The 23,658-nt window shown below is 39.2% G+C and overlaps 1 protein-coding gene across 2 annotated transcripts in view; it reads right to left on the minus strand.

Moving 5' to 3' along the window:
- Positions 1–23,658, minus strand: part of pot1 (protection of telomeres 1 homolog) — an 86,715-nt gene that overhangs the window by 4,981 nt on the left and 58,076 nt on the right. For both annotated transcript variants that reach the window (XM_012874949.3, XM_012874948.3), the window contains exons 11-14: positions 13,549–13,733; positions 11,361–11,458; positions 4,336–4,362; positions 2,984–3,140 (exon numbers count right to left, since the gene is read on the minus strand). In XM_012874949.3, coding sequence (XP_012730403.2) covers positions 2,984–3,140; positions 4,336–4,362; positions 11,361–11,458; positions 13,549–13,733 — 467 coding nt within the window. The remainder of the gene's footprint in view (positions 1–2,983; positions 3,141–4,335; positions 4,363–11,360; positions 11,459–13,548; positions 13,734–23,658) is intronic.

Genomic DNA, 23,658 nt, shown 5'->3' on the forward strand with positions numbered 1-23,658 from the left:
CCACCCGGTGGGACGTGCCCGGAATACCTCACCTCCCAGGTGAGGTGTTGCGGGCCCCTTCATGGGCCTTCCATTTTTCCCGTACTCCTTATCATCTACCTGCTTTCACTGGTTTAGCTCCATGTCACTACAATCATTAGCCGTATAAACAAATGAGGATAATATTAATGAAAATTATACCCTTTCTTCATATCGAGCAGTGGTACTTGACCAGAGCTTTCCATAACTTCAATGCAGGTAGATAAGGAGTACCGGAAAAACGGAAGGCCCACGAAAGGGGTCTTGAATCTAGCCCCGCGCCCGACAGCAAAAACAGTGCCAGCTTGTAGTGACATCATAGCTGAAGGAACTCAGTGACAGTGACACTAAAAAATATAAATCATTGAAAAAAGCTGCAGCATTAAATGAGAGTATCATCACAAGTTTTTACTTTCTAACAATGTTTGACTTTTTAATGTCTAATTTTACAATGCCAAATCTCTTTTTCTATGTCATTGCACGTGACTTTTGCAATGTTTAAGTTTTCAGTGCTTGATTTTACAATGCCAAATCTCTTCAATGTTCCTGCAAGCTCACGGTAAGACAAACAGCTTTACGCTAGCCCGATAAGGCCACTGGAATCAATAACACTGTTATCAAGACTACTTATTATAAGTGACGTATGGCTTATTTTTTTAAGTCTTGTAAATTTTGTGAGTCACAGGTTGCAGTTTATTGGACTTGTTTTGACCATGAAGTATCTTATTTGGGGCAATAAACTAAGCAATTAGTTCAAGAGCTATAAATAGACCAGCTCCTGCTGTGCTACAGACAGCAAGCTGGTGACTCCTGCCACTATCCATCCGCATACACACATCTCTCTCTCTCACCTCTTCCTTGTCCCACTCCCTCCCCTAAATATAAAACTAGACTCACCTTATGCTGGGTTCACTGTGAGTCAGTCTATATCCGCCCACATACATACGTCTATCTCTTTCTCTCGTTTCACTAGCTGCTTTGAGAGTAACAGTGTGCTGGTGCTGTAGCTGGGGTACACACAGAGAGGAGTGGGTCTTTACGACAGTGTTATTTCCGAAAGGTCCCGTAGGGGGAGCGCCACTCGAAAATTACTAAGTGGGGATTTAAAATATACATTTAAACTGGGTTAGGAAACCCTTTCCCCCTGGTATCAGCTCTAGTCCTAGAGTTACAGAGGGAAACTAGGAGGAACTAGAAACGGTGCTGTTTCGTGTTAAACTCTGCTGCGGTATTTGCTTAATCAGAGCTAAAACTGGACACATATTGCCTTAATAATGATTCCATTGTACTATCATAATAATTCTAATTACTCTCATTCTAATAGTTGAGTTGGGACAAAATAAGAGCAGTCCCCGTGCGTAAAGACTGACCTCTATGTTAATTTTTGATGTAGCATCCTGACTTGTTTTAAGGATTTAAACAGGACTTCCTAATGGAAAGAGCCAGTTCCTTTAATGAGTCTGTGATGTCACTCAAGAAGCTGTTGCTTTAATGTCATTCACTACGAATATCCCCTGAGGTGTCTTGTTTCTGTTTGACAGCGCTGTTGCCATGGTTATTTGGAAACCTGGTGGGTGCCTTTGTGGTATTTTTACTAATTTGTACATGTATCTAGGGGCGGGGAGAAGGTGGCACTAGATACATGAGAACCAGAGTATTCTGGTGCGTTCCATTTGTGCTCGGTGGCCAAAGTTCTCGACTTCTGGGTTGGAAAATTTAACTGCAACGGCCCCTAAAGTCGGTATTACGAGTAGGAAACTCGGTGCAAAAAGATGGTATCCAACTTCTGTATTCATGATGGCTGCTACTTGCAGCAACATTGAGTAAAACCTCATACTTTGTTCGCAGCAGCTCTCTTATGTAACATTTAGACAGTTTTACAGGTGCTACCTTTCAGTTATTTTCAAATGGGATGTTTCAGCTGTTTGTTTGCACAAAATACCGCCTAGAGCAGCGTTATTGTCATGGTTATAACAACAGTGCGAGCGTCCATATTTTTTTCCTGCTGTCCACAAGGGAAACTGGAACGCAAAAAGGCAGGATGATGTGATCTGTTACTCGTTTGTCCCGTCCTTCGAGGCATAAGGAACGCACCAATATTTCCTGCACATCTGGACTTATCAAGGCAATGTGTGTGGGGACATGTTTACTCATAATGTTATACAGTTTTTGTACACTGCGAGTTTTTGTGCACTGCAAATTTCAAAATTTCACTGTCAACTTTTAAGATGAAAGTTGCACACTCTTTTAGACTTAGACTTAGACTTTCTTTATTGTCATTTTGTATACACAGAGTGCATACAGAACGAAATTTCGTTTTCACACAGCTCAGAAAAATTTTATGGTCCCAACTGTGGATCTGCGCTTGTCAGACTGGTCTACCTACAACCAGATCAGCTCGGGAGTAAGATAATCCTAGGTTTCAACAGGGATTTTGAGGACAGTTTCTTCTAGATCAATTTTGGACGTACTTGGTACTGTGATGTTTTATTCTGATTGCATCTGAACCTCAGTGTAATTAGACTAGGACGATGTTAAATTGCCTCATATCAATTACATTACAGGAAAATAAGATAAAGATAAAATGTCAGTGTGGTACGTGTACAGGGCAGCTCATGGCTGCCAGCAGGCAGTCAGGTGTTTAACAGCTGTGCTCATTTGAAATCTCAAAGATCTTTCAGCAGACACTGGGTTCTGTGAAGGTACAGATTATTGTTTGCCCATATAATTCTGTACACTTCAGGTGAATAACAACCATGTGAATGTCAGCATAATAAAACAGCACATCTGTATTGATGGCTTTGTAATTTTACACAAACATAAGTAGATCTGAGGAAGGTTCTGCTCACTGCTTACAGAGTAACTTCCCTAGTTGCCTTAGCTGATCAAACAGGTCACAGTTTAATGCCACATGGGGTCCAGTTTTAGCTCAACCCAGGACCTCTGCCTCGGTGTATACACCTACATTGATGCACACTTGCTGCAGAAGAGTTTCAGGGCCTGGTGCAGTCTGTGGGGCTGATACGATCTCAGCTGGACTCTAACGTGATGAACTTGACTGGGATCACTCTGCTTCACCTGGGACAGTGTTACAGGTTGGAGCCGGTGTCTACAGGTTCTCACTGGAAAAATATTACAAAATTGTTGCCTTCAAAAATATGACTGAAGACAAGAAAATATCCAAACTGTCCATTTACAGGCTTCCTTGACAAATTTAAATGTTTCAGATTATCAAACATGTTTCAATATCCTACAATGATAATGCGAGTTAAATGATTATTTCTTTTACAAAAGACAGATCTATCCAAACAAACCTGATCACCCATTGAAAAACCGTGACAGGTTTTCCACCCTTGGCAGGAACGACTCTCGAGTTATAACTGGCAAAGTGCCTTTTAAATGAGTGGACCACTCTGCTTTCTAGAATTAAGCTCATACATATAGGAAAGTTCAGGATTATCAGCAGAATTCATGGTTCCATCAGTTATTGAATATTATCCAGTTACTGCAGCAGCTAAGTAGCCCCAGACCATCACACTGCCACTGTCATGTGGGACTATAGGAATGAAGTCTGTTTTCTGAAAAGCTGTCTTAGTTTTACGGCAGATACAATATGACACCTTCCCAAAAGATCCCCGTTTGCCTCATCAGTACACAGAATATTTTCTCAAAAGTCTTGGGGATCATCAGCATGTTTTTGGTATATGTGAGATGGGCATTTATGTTATTTTTGGTCAGCAGTGGTTCTGACTTGGAACTCTCACTGAAGTCGTTTTGTCCGGTCTCTCCTTGTTATTGAATTCTGACTTTAACTGAGACAAGGCCTTATGGGCTTTAGATGTTGTTGGTGATATCATGGATGAGTCAAAGAGCTCCTGGAGTGATACTGTTCCATCTTTGTTCATTTGTACATCATGTCTTTTCCTCTGGTTATTTGCCTTAGAAATGGCTTAATTACTTTTTTTCTCTTTTATTCTTGAATTCCATTAGATCAGGAGATAATGAATTCCTTTTGTAGATCTTTTAGCCTACTTCATCATGTCAGACAGGTTTTATTGAATATATTTATTGCTTCTACAGTTCTGGCAGTGACCGGGTCTGGACGTGGCCTTTTGAGATGTTTTAGCCTACTGGACTTCTTGATGATCTGAAACATTTAAGTGTGACAAATTAAAAAAACAAAAATGTTTACAGATGAAATCTGTAGGGGTGCAGACACTCTTGTCATAGTACTATATTTTCAGATTTTTTTCCAAAAAAAAATGGGTTCCGCATTGAACTTGAACCCAACTCAGTCAGGTGTTTTGATCTTCATACCAGTGTGACAGTCCACTGCATCACCATCTGAAATGCAAACAAAAAGGGATATGATGGATAATTACTGAGTATTACACATTGAACTCATGGGAAAACATGTTAAATAACAGAAACAACTATCATCCTAACTGTGCACTTACAATGGTTCTAAAATCTTTCCTATTACTAAGTACACAACAGAAACCAGGTCAAATACTTTTTTTGTTTTAGAGGAACCCTTTATGTAACAATGGTAAAATTTAAGACTTTCATCCCTTTTAATGTATATGCTTTTAAAATGCCCAGAAATTAAAAGCATCTCCCTGCAGCTTTGCCAAATCTTTCTATTATCCATGAGTTCATTCGTACACCCCTATGAACATGTGTCCATGGCAATGCAGTCTGTGTCCAAGTTCTCAAATCGCCATTGCAAGCAACAATGTCTTTTACTTTAAACTTTACATTAGGATTACAGAAAATACTTAACAATGTTCTGTTTTACAATGTGTGATTTCACTGTTGAGAGCACAAGAAGCCCTCATTCAGTCCATCTAAGTTTAGAATGCATTTAGACCAAGTTTTGCCCTCATACCTTCACTTATACATAACAACTGAATTCATGCAAAAAACAGAAACAAAAGCCCTGTTTCCACCACCTCGGTTTGGCGTACTCTACTCCGCTCTGCCCGCTTTGTGAGCATTTCAGCAAGTTTTATCAGGGCCAGCCCGGGTTTCTCCGGGCCTGCTCAAGACCAGGGTCAAACCGAGCAGACTTTAGGACTGTTGCCTCATTTTATTATTAGCTTAAACTCTAAATGGATTATTTTATCCTTAGATAATATCAAACAAAATCTTGCATTTACAATTATACAAACATTTGTATTTTTTCTTTTATGTTTTTATTTATGATCTTCTTTTATTCTCTACGATTTCTCACAGATTTTGTTAAAGAGTTAATGTTGTAAACAAGACGGGGGCTAAAGCCACCCCGAGGAGGCGGGTCCATCTTCTAAGCATTTTGTTGGTTGGTTGAAACACAGTAAAACTGAGTAGGGCTCATTTAAATCAACCTTCACTGTGTGAGTGAAAGGTTGATTTATTTATTCAGGAGCCACCACAGTAAGTCATTTTACAAGATCCTGTTGGGGCTTGGCAAGGTTCCTAGTCGAAAAACAATCCAGGTCATATCCAGACAGAAGCCGATAAAGTGTCTGAACGAGGACAAGGCGAGACAAGAAAATTCAGAAAAACAAGAACTTGACCAGGAATCACAGATGGGAGACGTGTTGCAACACAGTTGTTATTCACAGCGTGTGTGGATATTCAGCAAACCAGCCAGAGCCAGCAAAGGCTTTGAACAGTTTTTTTCTCCTAATAAACCATGTAAGTTGAGTAATGCCATTGCAGATATGTTAGCTAAATGATGACTTGTTAATACATGCCAGTATATCATGTTAAGCTAGTTAACAAGGATACTATTGTTACCTCTGTGTTACATCCCTAGTTAGTTCATGGCAAGAAATAATTTTGTCATGGTTTAGTTTTTGGTTTGGCTTCTGTTTACCATTAACTTTCACTTTTCTTCCTCGTTTGGGTTTTTAGTTATGTTTTTGATTTTATTTATTATTAGTTTTCAGTTTCATCATCCCTTCTCACTCAGCCTTCACTTCACTCCCTCTGCAGTCAGTCGCACCTGTTAGCTATTTACTAATCAATCAGTCAGACTCTTTCCACCTGTTAGTTCCCCTATTTAAAACTCCCTCTGTTCTCATTTCCTCTCTGGTCCTTCAACACCCTCTCCATGCCAATCATCTGTGTGCCTTTGGAACCCTGCCTTCTGTTTCTCGTTTAAGCTGTGGACACTGCTGCCTGTCTCTGGTTCCACGTACTCTCACTCTGGGCCGTCAGCTCCTGCCATCATCTGCAACCCTGTTTCTGCGCAGTCCTGCCCCGCTGGTTACATCATCCATCATCCTTTCAATAAAAACTCTCAACTTTTAGTCCTGTGTGTGTGTGGTTCTGAGTTCATCAGTAAACAAATCGTGACAAATTTCTGTGTAACTTGTGCTCATTGTGGCTTTCCACATATTTAAGATAAATCTTTATTGCCACAATAAAAAAAGAGCAGAAGCAGGGAGAGCAGTAGCTAGCAGCAGTGGACAATGATGCTCAGTCTTCACAGGTAAGGAGAGGCTACAACTTACTGGGTAAAACTCTCAATCACACTCTAAAACATTTTTATCTGTATTAGGTGTCCCAGGGAGAAGGCCATGATGAGTCAGGAAGAGACTGGGCTGTAACACTAAAAGGGAGAGCCTGCAGACAGTGACAGAGCAGGGGATTGATTCTTTGTTTGATTTATTTATTCAAAATATTTATTTTCAGATATTGACTTCTGCCTTATTTGCCTTCTTAATGGAAGCAGAAATGTCATGGCATTTTTCTTTAACTTGATAAATTTAGCACAGCTGTTACATTTGACTAAAATGTGGATTTGTTTAGTGTTGTGTCAATTTCTATGTTCCTGCCAATAAATTTAATTATGAGGCATAAACAACCCAGTTAACTTGTGACTTCCATTCCTTGTTGTGTTTTAAGTAATATTTTGCAGACAGGCACTTTTTCTTTTTACCAAACATCTCATCTAATCTCAAATGTTTTCATTTGGCACCTCATGATCTGGCTCATGTCAGAGGGTCATTGTGCTAACACAACCAGAGATTGGGAGATAAAATATTTTGTTGATTTAAAGAACTAAAGTTGGTCACCCAGGGCTACACTGTTGCTGTTGCTGATTATGTGGTTTCTTAGCCACTGAAGAGGTGTGAGAGGATGATAAATCACTCCATAGGCCTTTGAAAATATATGTCCCCCTCACTTCGGATAGTTATGCCCTTGGTGGAGAGCCAAAATTCAAAAGAGTTGAATTTTTACAGAAAAAAAAACTTTGTTAGTTAATGAATCGATTTCTGAAAATCAGATTGATTTATTTTGTCTCACAGAAACCTGTCTACAAGAGGACTACGTTAGTATAAATAAGTCAACTCCCTCCAATTATTTAAATTTCCACATTCCCTGACCTACGGGAAGAGGAGGAGGAGCAGGAACCATTTTAGTCCCATGCCAATTAATAACTACAATTCTTTTGAACATTCTTGCCTACATACTTTGGACCTTTTGCTGACATACTGTATTGATTGTGAAGAATTAACAGTATTTTCTCACAACCATGCCCTATCTGACCCCTTTTTTAATAACCTTTCAGTTCGATTTAACTGAGTTCTTCACCCCCAGAAGAAGGTTTCATTATAGTAGATCTTTATCAGATAATGCTGTATCAAACTTTAAAGAGCATGTCCCCCTTTTAATATCCTCAGTATCACAGGAATGCCCAGCAGATGGCAGCAATGTTGTGGTTTGAGAGGGCGGTGCTTTGTGACGGCGTGCCTGGGTCCGCGATTACGATTGGTTGAGAGGAAGTAGTGACTGTAGCATCAACAAATATGATAGGCTGAAAGGAAGGAAGGAAAACTGTCTCTATCAAACTTTTATCAACCCTTTTTTTTTCCTATTGCGCCACACGTCTATTGATCAATATATTTTGTTAATGAATTATCGTCCAGCCCTACTCTACACACCAAGAGGAATCCTACCTAATCTGGAAAAACTGTCTACTGTTGTATAAAAAGACCCTTCATAAAGTTAGAGCAGCATATTTTTCATCATTAATAGAGGAGAATAAAAATAATCCCAGGTTTCTCTTACACTAGTACAGTTGCCAAACTTATCCAGAGGCATATCTCCGTTGATCCATCCATTCCCTCTGCTCTCAGCAGTCATGACACTATGGGATTCTTCATAAATAAAATTGATTCCATTAAAAATAAAATGATTGGCATCCTTCCAAACATGATTACCTCATCCTCAGTAAGTGAGGCAGAGTTGGAGGAATCTTTAAAACCTGATTGATGTTTGAACCGTTTAGAAGCAGTAGAGCTTTCTGAGTGATCTAAAATTTTAGCTTCATCTAAACCTTCTACTTGTATGTTAGACCCAATCCCAACCAAGTTATTTAAGGAGGTATTCCCTTTGATTGATTACCCTATTTTAGACATGATTGTCTATCCTTAGTAAATGACTATGTACCACAGGTTTTTAAAGGAGCTGTTATTAACCCTTTACTTAAAAAAACCCATCTTTATCAAGATGACTTAATAAATTACAGACCTATACCTAATCCTCTTTTTCTATCTAAAATTCTTGAGATAGTAGTAGCTAATCACGTATGTGAACACTTACAAAGTATGACCTATTTGAAGAGTTTCAGTCAGGCTTCAGAGCTCATAACAAAGAAACAGCTCTGGTAAAGGTCACTAATGATATTCTCATGGCCTCAGATAATGGACTTGTGTCTGCACTTGTCCAGTTAGATCTCAGTGCCACATTGGAAACAGCTGATCACATTATTCGCCTAGAAAGATTTGAACATACTTTAGGTATTAAGGGGAAAGCATTAGGCTGGTTTTTAATATCTGACAGATTCCAGTTAGTTCATGTTAATAATTGTTAAGGTTCAGTTTTTACCTGTCTCACCTTGGACAGTTCCAGCGCTTTCATCTCCCCCATACAGCCTCATCTCCACTCACTGCTGAGTGAGTGGAGATGAGGCTGCTGCTGCTCACTGCACCTGCCATCACTAATCAAGGGAACTGATTCCACCTGCCTCTCTGCTTACTTAAGGACTCTCTGCCAGCCCTTCATTGCTGGAACGTCTCCCAACTTTCCTCACGTCAGCCCCTTGCTCACCTAATGCTCCAGCCTTCACCTCACCTTCCTCGTGCCTGCCTGCTGTCCTCCGGCACCAAGGACTTTCACTGTGCTGCTGGCCTTGCTGGAAACTTCTGCACTCTCCCTTCAGCCCAGAAGGTAACCTGGCTACCTGCACTCGCCTGGCTCTGCTGTCCAGCTCCTCCTGCCCACCAGCTCATTCTGCTCTAGCCATCATCCACCTGCTCCAGACCAGTTAAACTCTCTGGTTCTTCTCATCCACTATTCATCACTTTTCAATAAACTGCTGAAGACGGAACTCTGTGTGTGGCTGAATTTGCGTTCAACAGAACAGTTCATGACAATAATAAATCTTCAAACTTTAGGGGTCACTTGTGGAATACCACAGGATACAGTCGTTGAACCAATTTTCTTTACAATATATATATATATATATATATATATATATATATATATATATATATATATATATATATATATAAATCAGGATTTATAGATAAATAAAGCTGAGTGTCATCAACTTAACAGTGGAAATGAATCCCATGCTGTCTGATAATATTGCCAATCGGAAGTATATATATATATATATATATATATATATATATATATATATATATATATATATATATATATATATATATATATATCCCAGTTTGGGATATATATATCCCAGTTTGGGATATATATATATATATATCCCAGTTTGGGATATATATATATATATATATATATATATATATATATATATATATATATATATATATATATATATATATATATATATATATATATATATACTTCCGATTGGCAATATTATCAGACAGCATGGGATTCATTTCCACTGTTAAGTTGATGACACTCAGCTTTATTTATCTATAAATCCTGATGAATCCAATCAATTACTTCAACTACAACTGTCTTGATGACATCAGAACCTGGATGACTTTAATTCCCTGCTTTTAAATTCTTACAAGACAGAAATTGCAATCTTTGGCGCAGAGTCCTCAAAAAAACAACAACTTTTTAATCAATCACTTAATCTGGATGGCATTAAATTGGCCTCTGCTAATAAAGCAAAACATCTTGGTCTTATTTTTTACCAAGATCTTATATTAAACAGGTTTCCAGGGTTTCCTTTTTTTCACCCCTGGATGATGGTGATGCTAAAAAACTAGTCAATGCATTTGTTGCTTCAAGGCTGGACTATTATAATACTTTACTATCGCCTCTGTCAGTCTGCCCCAGGGCAGCTGTAGCTACTAACATAGCTCACCACTGTCAGGGTGTGAATGTGTGTGTGTGAATGGGTGAATGACTGAACTGTAGTGTGAAGCGCTTTGGAGGTCGTCAAGACTAGTTAAAGCGTTATACAAGTATAAGCCATAAGCCATTTACTATCAGGAAGTCTACAAAATGCAGCTCGAAGCCTTCAGCTGATCCAAAATACTGCTACAAAGTTCTGATGAAAATCAACAAGATATAAGATATATAAGATATATTTCTCCAACTTTAGCTTCCCTTCATCGGTTTCCTGTTAAATCAAGAATATAATTTTAAACGCTCCTTCTCACATATAAAGCCCTTAATAATCAAGCTCCATCAGATATCAGAGCTCTGATTACCCAGTATATTCCTAACAGAGCACTTCGCTCTCAGACTGCAGGTCTGCTGGTGGTTCCTAAAGTCTCTAAACGTAGAATAGGAGGCAGATCCTTTAGTTATCAGGCTCCTCTCCAGTGGAACCAACTCCCAGTTTTGGTCCGTGAGGCAGACACCCTGTCTACTTTTAAGAATAGGCTTAAAACTTTCCTTTTTGACAAAGCTTACAGTTAGCGTGACTATTTTTTTCTATTTTTCTCACTCTGCTGAGTTCTCTGGGTATATAAAGGTGAATTGTCCCCTTTCTTGTTTTACCCTTCAGGTGTGGTTTGTGGTTTGAATATAATAAAATTTTGGTTTGACCCACTCTGTTCATAGTGGTCCTTAATAATAATGTTGTCGCTCTTCAGTTTTTCTGGACTTCCTCAGAGAAAGCATTCTTGTTTCTCCTCGCCCCGCAGCCAATCACTGAAAAGAGGGGTGTTCACTTAAAACTCCTCACCAGTCAGCGCGGTTTGACCCTGGTCTTTAGCAGAGCCACACGAACCCGGCTGGCCATGAAAAAAACTGCTCCTGAAACACTTGAAAGTGAGTGGTGCGCAGACGTTATAAGCCAGTGGAACTGGGGCTAAAGTCTGACTTGAATAACTCTTTCATACCCAAAAACTCTGGCGGAGTAGACCAGACCTCCAACAGCTCTGAATCGTTCATTTCAGAGACATCATCCTCTTCATCATCTGAGAATGCCTCCATGATTCTAAAAGCACATAAACAGGATAAAAGCAAGCAGGTTTATTTATCTAGCATCATTTACACAGATTCTTGAGGAAAGAATATCATGTAGAAATTCTGAAGCAACATCTTTACACACCAGTGCACAGGTTAAAGCTTGGGCACAAGCATGAGAACACTGACCCCAGGAATACCCACAAATCTAGGTTAGAAAGTGGGTTTAGGTTTACCAAGTCATTTTTCTTTGTCAAGCATATATTTCAACTGGAACTCGATGTCATGACCCGCCTGCATGAATACCTCTGCTTTAAAGGGTATCAAAAGACAGAAAGGGAATTAGCTTAGCTTGTGGTTGTGTTTTCGTCGTCGCTCGTAACAGAGCGACGACGAAGCATGTTGACGAGTATGTCATATGCTTCATTGATCTGATTGGTTTATTTGGCCCATCTATCACCAACATAGGCCAATCAGCTAACCAGTATTTTCGCCCCTTCCCAAAATTACTTCAACGGAAGGTTTCCAGATGGATATGCGAAGCAAATCTATCTGGCGGCGTCAGGTTACTGGAAACCTTCCGTTGAAGTAATTTTGGGAAGGGGCGAAAATACTGGTTAGCTGATTGGCCTATGTTGGTGATAGACGGGCCAAATAAACCAATCAGATTTGTCGTTGCTCTGTTACGAGCGACGACGAAAACACAACCACAAGCCAAGCTACTCTTGCTGCTGCAGGTAAATGCTCGTTAGCTCAGCAAAGAAATACTCTGTAATTCCGATAAAACTTGCTCGATAGCCACACTAACGCTAGTTTCATCGGCTGAAGCCGCCATGTTCTTTAGACTGAACTGTTGCGCTTCTCGTTGCCTCACACCTCAACCCGCCTCAAATCCAATGCTGATTGGACGTTCGTTTGGTGAACGGCTCCAAATTTTCTTTAACGGAAAGTAGCCAGACTGACCTGCGAGTGAAACCTTGAAAGCTCGCGAGATCAGGATGGTCTCACGAGGCTAGAGTTGTGCAGCTTTCATACTAAACGTTGGTGGTAGTGAGACATCCCGAAACTTGCAGCACAAAGAAATTGAGCTATATGAAACCGTGCGTAGACGAGTCACAGGATGTGTTGCCTTGATAAATCCCAATTTGCGTGGCATTGAATGTCCCTGCACGTGTACCTTGGGCTACCCTGTCCTCACCCCTAATTACATATTTCTATGTAAATCAGTATAAATACCTGAAAGGCACCCGCCAAGTGTCCAAATAACCATGGCAGCGGTGCTGTCAGACATTCAGAGAGACGCCTATCAGGGGATATTTTTAGTGAATGACAGCAAAACAACAGCTTCTTGGGTGACATCAGCGACTCATTAAAGAAACTGGCTGAAAATAGAGTTTTTCTGATCGTACCTATTTAGTTCTCCAATGTTTATCAATTTCAACAGCACTGTCTGCTGCTGACTGCTGTATTGAGCTAAATTCTGACTTAATGCAGATCATTGTAATGATGTGAATATGCCTCCCATACCTCGATGAGGAAGTCTGTCCACACACTTTGTGGAGTACTTTAGATCTTTAAGACAAGTCAAGATGTTCCACAATAAAATAATTACAGACAGCAATCACACTCAGAAACTGCTCTTGTTTTGTTCCAGCCACAACTATTATAGAATGAGAATAAGTCTAATTATTATGACAGTATAGTTGAATCCTGAGTTGAGCAGGATTATAGCTATGTGACTGCAGTCATAGCACGGTTTAGGGCACTTTAATGTATCTGAACAACATATGGATGAGATTGTCCCGGGGGCAGAATTGGGACAGTTTGGGGATGTTAACTACCCGACCTGTCAGTCTGGTTCCTCTGAAAAGCTCCGGTTGCAAAGACCAGAACGAAGTTAGAGCTTGTAGGCAAACATTTCATTACATTATTTGACCAAAAGCTGCTTCCAACAAATGTTTTCAGTCCTAATTTAAAGAATGCAACAGTTCCTGACAGATTTTCCTGTCAACTACTAAATACTTTCTAGTTGATAAGCAACTGAGAAATGTATTCGTATATAAAGACTTTGGTTCCAGTGGTTATAAGGTATGCCTGCTTCATCTATATGTGCTAACATACCTCTTGAGCTCTTGCACATCTGGGGTGTTTTCTGGAAGAACCCGGATGCCCCTTCCGTAAGATGTCCCGCCATGAAGATGAAAAGCCAGGTGATCCACTTCCACTGGCTGGCTGCTTGTGAGGCCCGGCACTTTGCTGGATCCTGGGATGGCTCGCAAGTTGTAGATTCTCAGAAAAGCACCAGGCTGACGAGACAAATAGATCAGTTCAAAACATGGAAAAACAGCAAACAAAGAGGAAATTTATAGCAAAAATACATTTCAACTCAATCAATCCTTTATTGTCATTGTCATGATAAATGTAACAATGGAATTTCACGGAACAAGCATATACTGCATAACCAATGATGTAATAAAGTGCAAAACAAAAATAAATAATTGGTGCAGAAACCCTCCCAAGTCCCACGAACACTACCACAAAAATTAGCACAGTATACAAAAATATGCAATAAATATTTCAGTGCTGGCACAAATGTAATAAACAGTAACAGTGACAATGCTGCCATATAAAGCAAGAATTCCACACGGAGACAGAGTGGGATAATTGCAAGAAGCTAATTAGTTATCAACTGTAGCAGTAGCATATGATATCTCCAAAATGTAACATTTCCACCTTTCATTTGCAGCTGTCAGGTCGTATACAGTGTATAATCCATTATTCTGTTGCATTTGTAGAAGAACACCCTTGCTTTCTTTACAGGCTCAGAACCGAAAATCTAGAGCGGATAAGCTGGAGTGGTGGTTCTCCAACATTTTGTTACAAAGGTCCAGGGTTTCCCCCAGCACATTATTACAACCCTCCCGCCAGACTAAGCACAGTTTGTTTATTTGAAATGCGTCAATGTGTGACAGCGACATTAAAGTTCCTACCTGGGAGAAAACAAATGTTCATACACAAGAATAAAAAAAATTATAAAAAAATTTAAATTAAAGTGCAGCAAGACTCATTAACATCAGAAAAACTGAGATAAAACTGACAGATACAAGGAAATAAATGAGTGTGGAACATTTCCTGATGTATCTTAATAATCCAGGTCAACAAAATGAGGAGTTCTTCTTAGTTTAAATGAATATGGAACATATTTTTTCTGTTTTGATTAGGCTGTCTAAGCCCACGACCCAACAAAATAAGTTAGATATTTTTTCAAAATTCAGATTTTTTAAATAAAATCAATGTAGAAAAGGGCAAGCCCATTCTTTAAACTCAAAATGTATCTAGTCGTCCGTTTAATGTAATCAGTCTCAATAGTTTATTAGGAAAAATAACACAAATTCACTGGGTGTTTAATGTTTCCGTAAAGGCCTATGCCTGTGCAAATTCTCGGTTATTCGGGTCATTGCAACAGCAAACAGGCTTTAATCAGAAGCAACTGGACTTCTGCTCAGTTTTTCTGAAAACGTTTCGACACCAATCCACGAGTCTTTAGGCCCGTTTACACTACACTTTTTTAACCGAGCCGAGACCAGTCCGAGCTCGGTAACCAAGATAACTCTCGTGTGTAAATGGTCAGCAGACTGACCTGAACCGAGCTAGACATAACCGGACCGTGCTAAATGCAGACCAGTTCCAGGTGTGGTCTCGGACTGTTTTTTTTTCATCCCGGTTATCTGATAACGAAGAGCGCAAGAGCAGACCGCGTCATCCCAGTCAGCTGTCTGCGGGTTTTCTGGCGTGTCTGGCTGCACGCCCTGATTCACACTCCATTCAGACAAATTTCAGACATTCATACAGGGCAGTCAAACTTTTTTAAAGTAGCAGGCCGCACACTATCAAGTAGGAGGGTGCACTTATGTCGGTGCCCGAGCCCCAGAGGGAAGAATTTTGAAAAATAGAGTCTCCCTGATGTATTTTGGAAGCTTTCAAGACAGGTGATTACTTAAACAATAGAGTCAGAGTGCATGTATCAAATTGAATAAAAGGCAAAAAATGTGAATGATCAATTCTTCAAAAACAACCTTTGTTTTTTATTATTATTCTTAAAACATTATTTTTTTCACATGATGTTATCATCATGTTTTAACAAGGTAAGGTAATCTCCATTTGCATAAAAGTTGTTTAATTTGAATTACTAGCACCACATAAAACAGATCAGATTAGGTGAGGTCTATTCATCTTATTATTATTATTCACAGATCTGTTCTAAAAACGATCGTAACATTTCTTCACGAACAAAGTCGAATTTTTATGATAAAACAGGGTTGGAATTTGAAATTGAATTTACATGTTGAATTTACTTCAGTCATATTGCTCTTTCGAAATCTCTTATCTCGGTTTAATTTCACTTGCACTCATCACTTCTAGAGACGAACACAAAATGCAACCCCTGAAAAACTTTGATAATTTGCTGCTGTAATATTATATTTTATTATATGTAATATTATAGATTTTTCAGAATAAAAAGCTAACAGATGTGCATAATCAAAAAATATCAGAAATACAATTAAAGAGCATTCAGTATTGTAAGAAAGCCCACACTGTTTCTGGATAAATACATTATTGTATGAGTTAAGTTCGATTCCGTTTTATGCCTCTTTCCTTGTAAGTTTGAAATGTCCCATGCTCCTGAATGCACCATAGCTTTCTGACGCTCGTGAATGCATCACACTGGTCTATGAAGGCGGTGCTGTGCACGTTTGATCTTCCGCTTAAAAAGCTTTGCAGTTTCAAAACTCAGGTCGGCTCTCACGATTTATAGCACTTTTCGGCATAACATCGGTCTGTGTTTTGATCGGAAAAGTAGCATCTCGGTTGGAACAAGGAACCCAATCACTCGTTAATGTTGTTCTCAGTGCAGACAGATGCTAAGGTGATTTTTGGGATGTATAATCGGGGAAAAGTAGGTGGCGGCAGGAGCTGCTATAGATGGCGATTTGCCGCCGTTGACTGGCTACTTTTGACTGCCCTGTTCATAATAATACTAGCTTCCTTACCATGCCACACGATTTCCAGTGATGATTCTGCTTAGCATTGTGATGAACCTCAGCATCTGTTGTTGTTTCCTGTGTCTGTAAATCCTTATTAGACGTTTGTTTGTCTCATCCACTTCCCAAAAGCCGACTCTCTCAACTAAATTCACCAACGGTTGCCTTCTTCCCCTGACTCTCCGCAAACACCGAAATATCACAATATCAAGCATAACATCCTGAAGGTTAGGGGCGCCGCCGTTTTGTTTTGCTCGGTTCTGCCTTCAATCCCAGAGAGCAGCAGTACCGCAGATCGTCACTAGGAGGCGAGGAAACCAAGGAACCGAGATAAGCTTGGTGTGTAAAAGGTCGGCTCGGCTTGGTTAAATGATCCAAGCTCGGACTGGTCTCGGCATGGATCGGTTTAACAAGGGTAGTGTAAATGGGGCTTTTGTCTAGTCTGGCAGCTTACGCTTGAGCAATCTGTAGTTGGAGTGCTGCCACATGTTAAGTACTTGGTGGCCCATCCTCCTCGGCACACTCCAAATCAACCCACCCATCACTGTCCTGGGTTGTTAGAGGCTTTTGCTTGGTGTGAATTGAGTACTTAGTCCCTGAATCCTGATGAGACTGCTTAAAGCTGATTCCCAAGGCAGGATGATTAGTCCAATTTTGCCCCGAACTTCTTCTTCTGACAGGACCTAACAATCGGGGAGGCTCCTAAAATAATCTTAAGAGATATTTGTGGTGTGCTAATAGTCATTTGGTCCGTTCCGAAGGACGTCGGGACCACTCCGACCTCAAATCAGTGATATTCAACATGTTGGATTGTATCCTAGCGTGTGTGGTGTTCCCCAAGGACAAACATGCATGCAGTCTGTTGAATGTGACGTGTAGCCAATCAGAAGGCGAGCTGAGAGATTCCCTGAGAATAAAAAGCTAATTTCTATATCATGCAGCAAATCTAGAGCCCCCAGTTTGCGCTGTCTCTACTCCTTTAACCAGCACCTTTTTTATGCTTTTTCTCTGTTAAAATTAGTCCACAAACTATCACCATTATTCTTCCCCGTCGTCTATTTACTCTAAACTCACGTTTTATACTCAGAGGTTTTGAGATTTTTGCAAGATTTCCCGTCTCTGACATCTGAATGATTCTTCAGAACCAATCTCTGCTCAAACTGGTGATCAGCACCACATTATCTACTTTCAGCAGTTATCACCAGTTATTGAAACCGTAACCTGCAGAAAAGATGAGCAGAGTTGCTTCCTCTGCCTTTACTCCCTCAGCTCCTATGTCATTCTAGAGGAGGATGTGCTCCAGCATGTATTGAGGCGGAGGGACATTTCAGCTGGTTATACTCAAAGTGACTGTAGCACAAGCAGGTCTCATTATAACTCGTGTTTATCGTCACTTATTTTAGAGCCCAAATAAGCAACTTCACTTTCAGAAACAAGCCCAAAAAACCGCCACCTGCGACTCATTACATTTACAAGCGACTTTAGAAAAAAGAGGCTCAAAGTTGCATAAAATAAGCGGATTTGGCAACAGTGAGTGCGGGTCTGTTTTGCTATAGTCTCTAGCATTCTTGGAACAATGAAATGCGGCGAGGGTTAAAAAATAAAACACAGTCCGGAGAGCGCTGTGGAGAAAAAAACATTAGGAACGGTGTGTGTGTTTTAACGCGCGATTAATGTTGTTAAAAAAAATTGTCGGCATTATGGTCTAACAAAGTTAACACGTTAATAACGCGTTAAAACTGATAGCCCTAGTTGAAACACATACCAAATGTTGTTCTGAATTAGTTAAGCTAATTTAACTCCATTCCATGTTCTTTAAGTTGAAATTTGGTTCTTTAACCGAGATCTGCAGGGAACCAGGATTCACTGAATTATTCTGATGATGCTGATGATGACGATCAACCACTTTATTTTGTCTTTTGTGTGTACATAGTTCCTTAGCTTATTTTTATCTTCATTATGCTTAGTAGTTTTAGTTAAGTTTCACTGGCCGTGTAGAGAGGATTTGTTGATTGAAATATAGTGTTAATTCAGATAAACAGCATTATATAGTGATGTTCTCTGGATGTTCATTTTATTTCTGTTAATAAATTCTTTAACCTAAAGAGAAGTTGTCAATCATTTATTCTACATGTGTGCAGAGTTTGCTGTTAAAAGAATGCCAGTGCTCGAATCATTCCTTTCAACTATTGTCCTGATATCAGCTCTAAAGCTGAAATTCACCGGACAATACCTTACAGACAGAGAGTTATTTATTAAACATTAAATAACTTTAAAACAGTGTGTAATTGCACAACAGTAAGCTACAGGCATCTTTTTAAAACTGGTGGCTATACAATAAAAGAAATAAAGCAAAAAAATAATCATTAAAGCAGTAGAATGGTCCTTTGCCAGTCTATGATAAATGCACATCTTAAAATGCCAATTAAATACTGGTATCAGATTAAAACAACAATGGAAGGTACAAAATAATCCCACATGATTGTTTTAACCTGCTGTGCAGTGCAACTATGTATGTGTGCCGCCTCCACAAGGTGGCACTATTGCATCATAGAAGGGTCAGTGCCTTGACAGGGATTCAGAGCACATTCCAGCAATAAAAAACAAAAAACAAAAAAACATCCTCCATCATTCTACTGACATTCACAAAAAAAAAAACTGCCTGCTTTTACATGAAAAGGTTTTTGACTTTTTTTCATATTTAAGACTTCATTGCATTGCTTAAAAAGCAATAGAAAACAAAGTGGAATGTCTACAGGTTACTGTGTGTGTGTACTTGTAGCTGAGTGAGAAAATGTTTTGCACATTTTACTTGTAAAGTGAGAACCTTTTGTTTTTGTTCCTTACTTTTATCTGGGCAAGGGTGAGTTGAGGAATAAGGTGTCACTTAGGCTCGGGTTAGGCCATAGAAAGGCTTGCAAAAAAATGGAAGTCAAGGCACAATCCTCACTTTGTATTTTAAACAAGGATGTGTGTGTGTGTGTGTGTGTGTGTGTGTGTGTGTGTGTGTGTGTGTGTGTGTGTGTGTGTGTGTGTGTGTGTGTGTGTGTGTGTGTGTGTGTGTTTGAGAGAGGGGCCAAAGCTTGCCCCGCATACTTAAAATTTAAAGCTTTATGAGGATGTTTTTTCCTCAGCCATGGCAATTGTGACAAGAAGAGTTTAAAGGAGTCATAACAACAACTTTCATTTTGCTGTGGTTTTGGGGTTCTAATATAATCTGTTGTGCACTGATGAGGCCATGTGAATGTCAAAACTTAATACCCAAAGACCTGCTCAGGGTTGGTTTGATCAAAAATGGTCAGATCATAAAACGGGTTGTCTTTCTACGTACGTTGTCTTTCTACATACTCATATTCTCCAATGAGAAAACACCATCAAGCAAACAGCCTTTCCCTCCCCTCCTCCCCCAGCTGATGCACTGGCTTTCCACTTGAGAGGAGGAAGGCGGAGGAGCGAGCAGGCGGCAGCCGCATATCTTTGGTCAGAGGAGTGGGCTGACCTAAAGTTCAGATCAGATAATTTGAACTGTAACACAATGAACTATAGTAAAAATCTGATACATAAATGGGTGAAATGGGAATAGAATTTTGACTGACTATTAAAAGCAGAAAAAAAATTAGATAGCCAGATGTTCATGCTTGCTCAGTATAAGGGATTGCTGCAAAACCATGGCCAATGCAGCCTGTCCCAGTGGCTCTACGGTCCTTCAGGAGTGAATGCTGCTTGAAGAGGCTTGATGTAATCTACTGGGTTTCCTTAGATAGACATTTTTTGACCAATCTTTATAATCTGATCCAATCTGTATAATCTGATATAATTTGACTTTGGAAAGTCCCTTGAGATGACATGTTTGATGAATTGGCGCTATATAAATAAAATTTAATTGAATGTAAATACAGCAAAAAAGAAAAGCGTAGGTTAGGCCAATGTATACACTTATTGAGTAGGTTTAACCTGTACAAATGGTCCCTACCAGTTAAGACCCCTCCATTAGCTGATGCCCAGCTAAAGACATATAAAACACAGTTACCACACAATATAAACAGACCTCTACATTGTAAAGGCTAATAGCTCAGAAGCTAGTTATCAACTTAGCAGTACACTGTGCGAAATACCTGACACAATGCAACTGATACATTAATTACTGAACCTTACTTTACCTTTTTTTCTCCCATTTTTTTATCCTCTTCTTTTTCAACTCCATTTGTTGTGGACAGTTTAGCTCATTTTGACATGTTTACAAAATTCTCTAGGGAATACAGTACATCGGACCGGCCTCCCCTCAACCATGTTTCGGTTAGCTCATAGCTGCAGAGCCGCATGTCTGCTGCTGAAATGACCAACATTTTCCCCTTTTCACTGCTCTCCCTTGGATGGCCAAAGTGAACCGAACTCACACGAGGCTCCAGCAGGTTTGGCAGGGAAAGTTACATGGTTGTTTGGAAGATTTGTGTAATGCGTTTACATGGTGTGTTTTTAAACACATGGAGTTTAAAGGGTAGCTCCCACTAGCTTCTTTGAATCAAGCCATTGCCGATATGATTCAAGTGTGTTTTTCATGGTTATAACAAACGTTATCTCCACAAGGGTTTCATACATTGATGGGATACTACTGTTCATGTTATCCGGTCCAATCATTATAAAACTAAAGCCAAAGTTTTCAAAGTTAGCGCCAAGAGTCCGCTAGCCTAAATGCTATTTAGCTCCTGGTAACTTCCGGTTTCCGGATATTCAATTACGGTCGTTTCAAGCATAAGGTTTGTTCATTTCGCTCCGCCATTGTTCGATAGTGCTATGAGCATTATTACAGCATTAATATGGAATATTAATATCGGTTTAAAGGCGTTTTGTTTAACTTTAGGATTAGACGATTTTAGCGACCAATAGCTACAGCAACCCCTAGGTATAATCGCATTAATAAAATTGAGAGTTATTTATTAAACATTAAATAACTTTAAAACTGTGTATAATTGCACAACATAGGGTATTGCTGTACATTTGAATATATCCATGCTTTTCCATTGTAAGAGTTAATAATAATAATAATAATAATAATAATAATAATAATAATAATAACTACTACTTTTAATATAATCATCTTCAAGGTGAATTTTTCCCCATGTCGGGGCACCCCATGGAGGCCACAGCACTCCTAGCATTTACCAATACTGCGTAGTGGGCCAGCTGGCTCTGCTTTGGCCTTTATAAAACATCATAAAAATTAGTGACTAGAAATTGGTCACAAAATTCTGATCGATGCTTTACTGGTAAAGTTTATGTTTTGACACGTCTTTGCAGGGTCTAAAGACAAAAAATGTGATATATGTATGTTGACAGTAGCAGCCTTCACTATATATTAGATTAAGTACATGGAAAATATATCAAACATATTTAGGTTTTGTTTAGAAAAAAATCGTATACAATTTTCTGCCACATTGCCTAATATTTAGCAATCTCTCTTATTCGCTGGTGGAATTTTTGAGATATTTGAGATACCTGTCAACATCAAGAGGAGTGTTCCCAATCAACAAGTCTGTATGCTATTTAAATATGAATCCATGTTAACAATATATACACCCTATTTAATATAAAAACACAGAGAGAGTAAACAGACAGTTTTAGGCATGACAGTCTGTCCTTGGACTTAATTTAGTCTCCAGAGAACATGTGTTTAGAGAAATAATTCAAAAGAAAACAATCCTACGTACCAAGGAACCTGGCTGTGTACTGTTCACGGCAAGAGTTGGCTCTGTTCCAACCTTCAGCCGGAGTTCTGGAAATCATTGTTTCTGGAAATCATTTCCATTATGCTGCTACATTCCTAACAAATGACAACACTTAAACTCATAATGTTTCTCTTTTGTCTTCTGGTTTTCTACTCGGAGCTTTGCAATGAAATTTTGCTCTAATGTACATTGTGAATGTGCAGCTGAACGACAATAAAGTCTAAGCCTAAAAAAAGCTAAAATGCCAAAGGTCTGCAAGGCTGCTAAAAATGGAAGGTTATTTGATAAAAGAAAAGTTTGAAGAAATAATTATTTCTAACTATGTCAATACCTTGGCTATAATTTCTATTCCTTTTGCAACTGATTTGATTAATAAAACGTGTTTCCTTGGAAAAACATTAATTTTTTGGGTGAACCCAAACTTTTGAGAAGTAGTATATCAACCGGTCAGAAACACAAAACAACACCAAAATAAAAAAAAAATATATAAAAAATTTTAACTTTCACTTTAGCAAAAGCACATCAAAGGACAAGAAAGAAAATTACATCTCGACAGAAGAATGTAGGCAGTATAATTTTAGCTTTCTAAGGATATTTTGAACTCGAAGATGTTAGTGAGGACTACACTAAGCAAAATGGGCATATGTTACCCATCAATCTGTTCCCAAGTGTTCCCACTAAGAGGTCACGAAACCAGCACTGGTCCCCAGTTCAGAGCGATAGCGGAGTCTAATAGAGGATGTTTCCTGTAGGTATGCCTCAAGCAAGCCATTTTAAAAAGAAGAGTTGGCAAACAAGAGTAGAGCAGCCCACGGCTTTCTTTGTAAGTACTTGATCTGTATAAAAACTCAACAGTTTGCCATCCGAAGAGGACAGCCAAGACCCTGCTGTCTCATGGTATTAGTGCAGCATGGCTGCTCAGTAAAAACAGATTCCTTAAAATTCAAAAGATTGCTGTGGGCTTCCACAGCATCTTACAGAGCGGAGGCTCAATAAAGCAGCCAAAAAGCTTGTGGCTTCACTGAGAAGAAGAAGCTGTTCATTTCACACTGGCCTCTTTGTGGCGCAGCAGGAAATGGGCTTTAAAAGCTAGATAGTTATAGCATGACTTTACAGCACACGCTTTGTGCACGAACATTGTGTTAGTGGGGATGTGACTAGTAGAGTGGATCTCATTTTGAATTAAACATGTCACCTAAACCGAGGAACATCCAGCAAAACAATTAAGAACAAAACTATGTTTATAATACAGTATAAAAAAGGAATGTGCTTGAGAGTTTTCATCTGGCTGTATGAAATCAAGACATAAATAAAAACTTAAAACCCATAATCCAGACATTAGGTTTTCGGGCAACATGGATGTTGTATTATTCTCGTTTGGTGAGTGGATAAGATTTGAGGCACAAACGAACATTGCTTTTCAACTAAAATTAGAACAACCTAAAGGTGAAAAGCAACAATCT

The sequence above is a fragment of the Fundulus heteroclitus genome, chromosome 2 (assembly GCF_011125445.2).
Source record: "Fundulus heteroclitus isolate FHET01 chromosome 2, MU-UCD_Fhet_4.1, whole genome shotgun sequence".
Lineage (NCBI taxonomy): Eukaryota > Metazoa > Chordata > Actinopteri > Cyprinodontiformes > Fundulidae > Fundulus > Fundulus heteroclitus.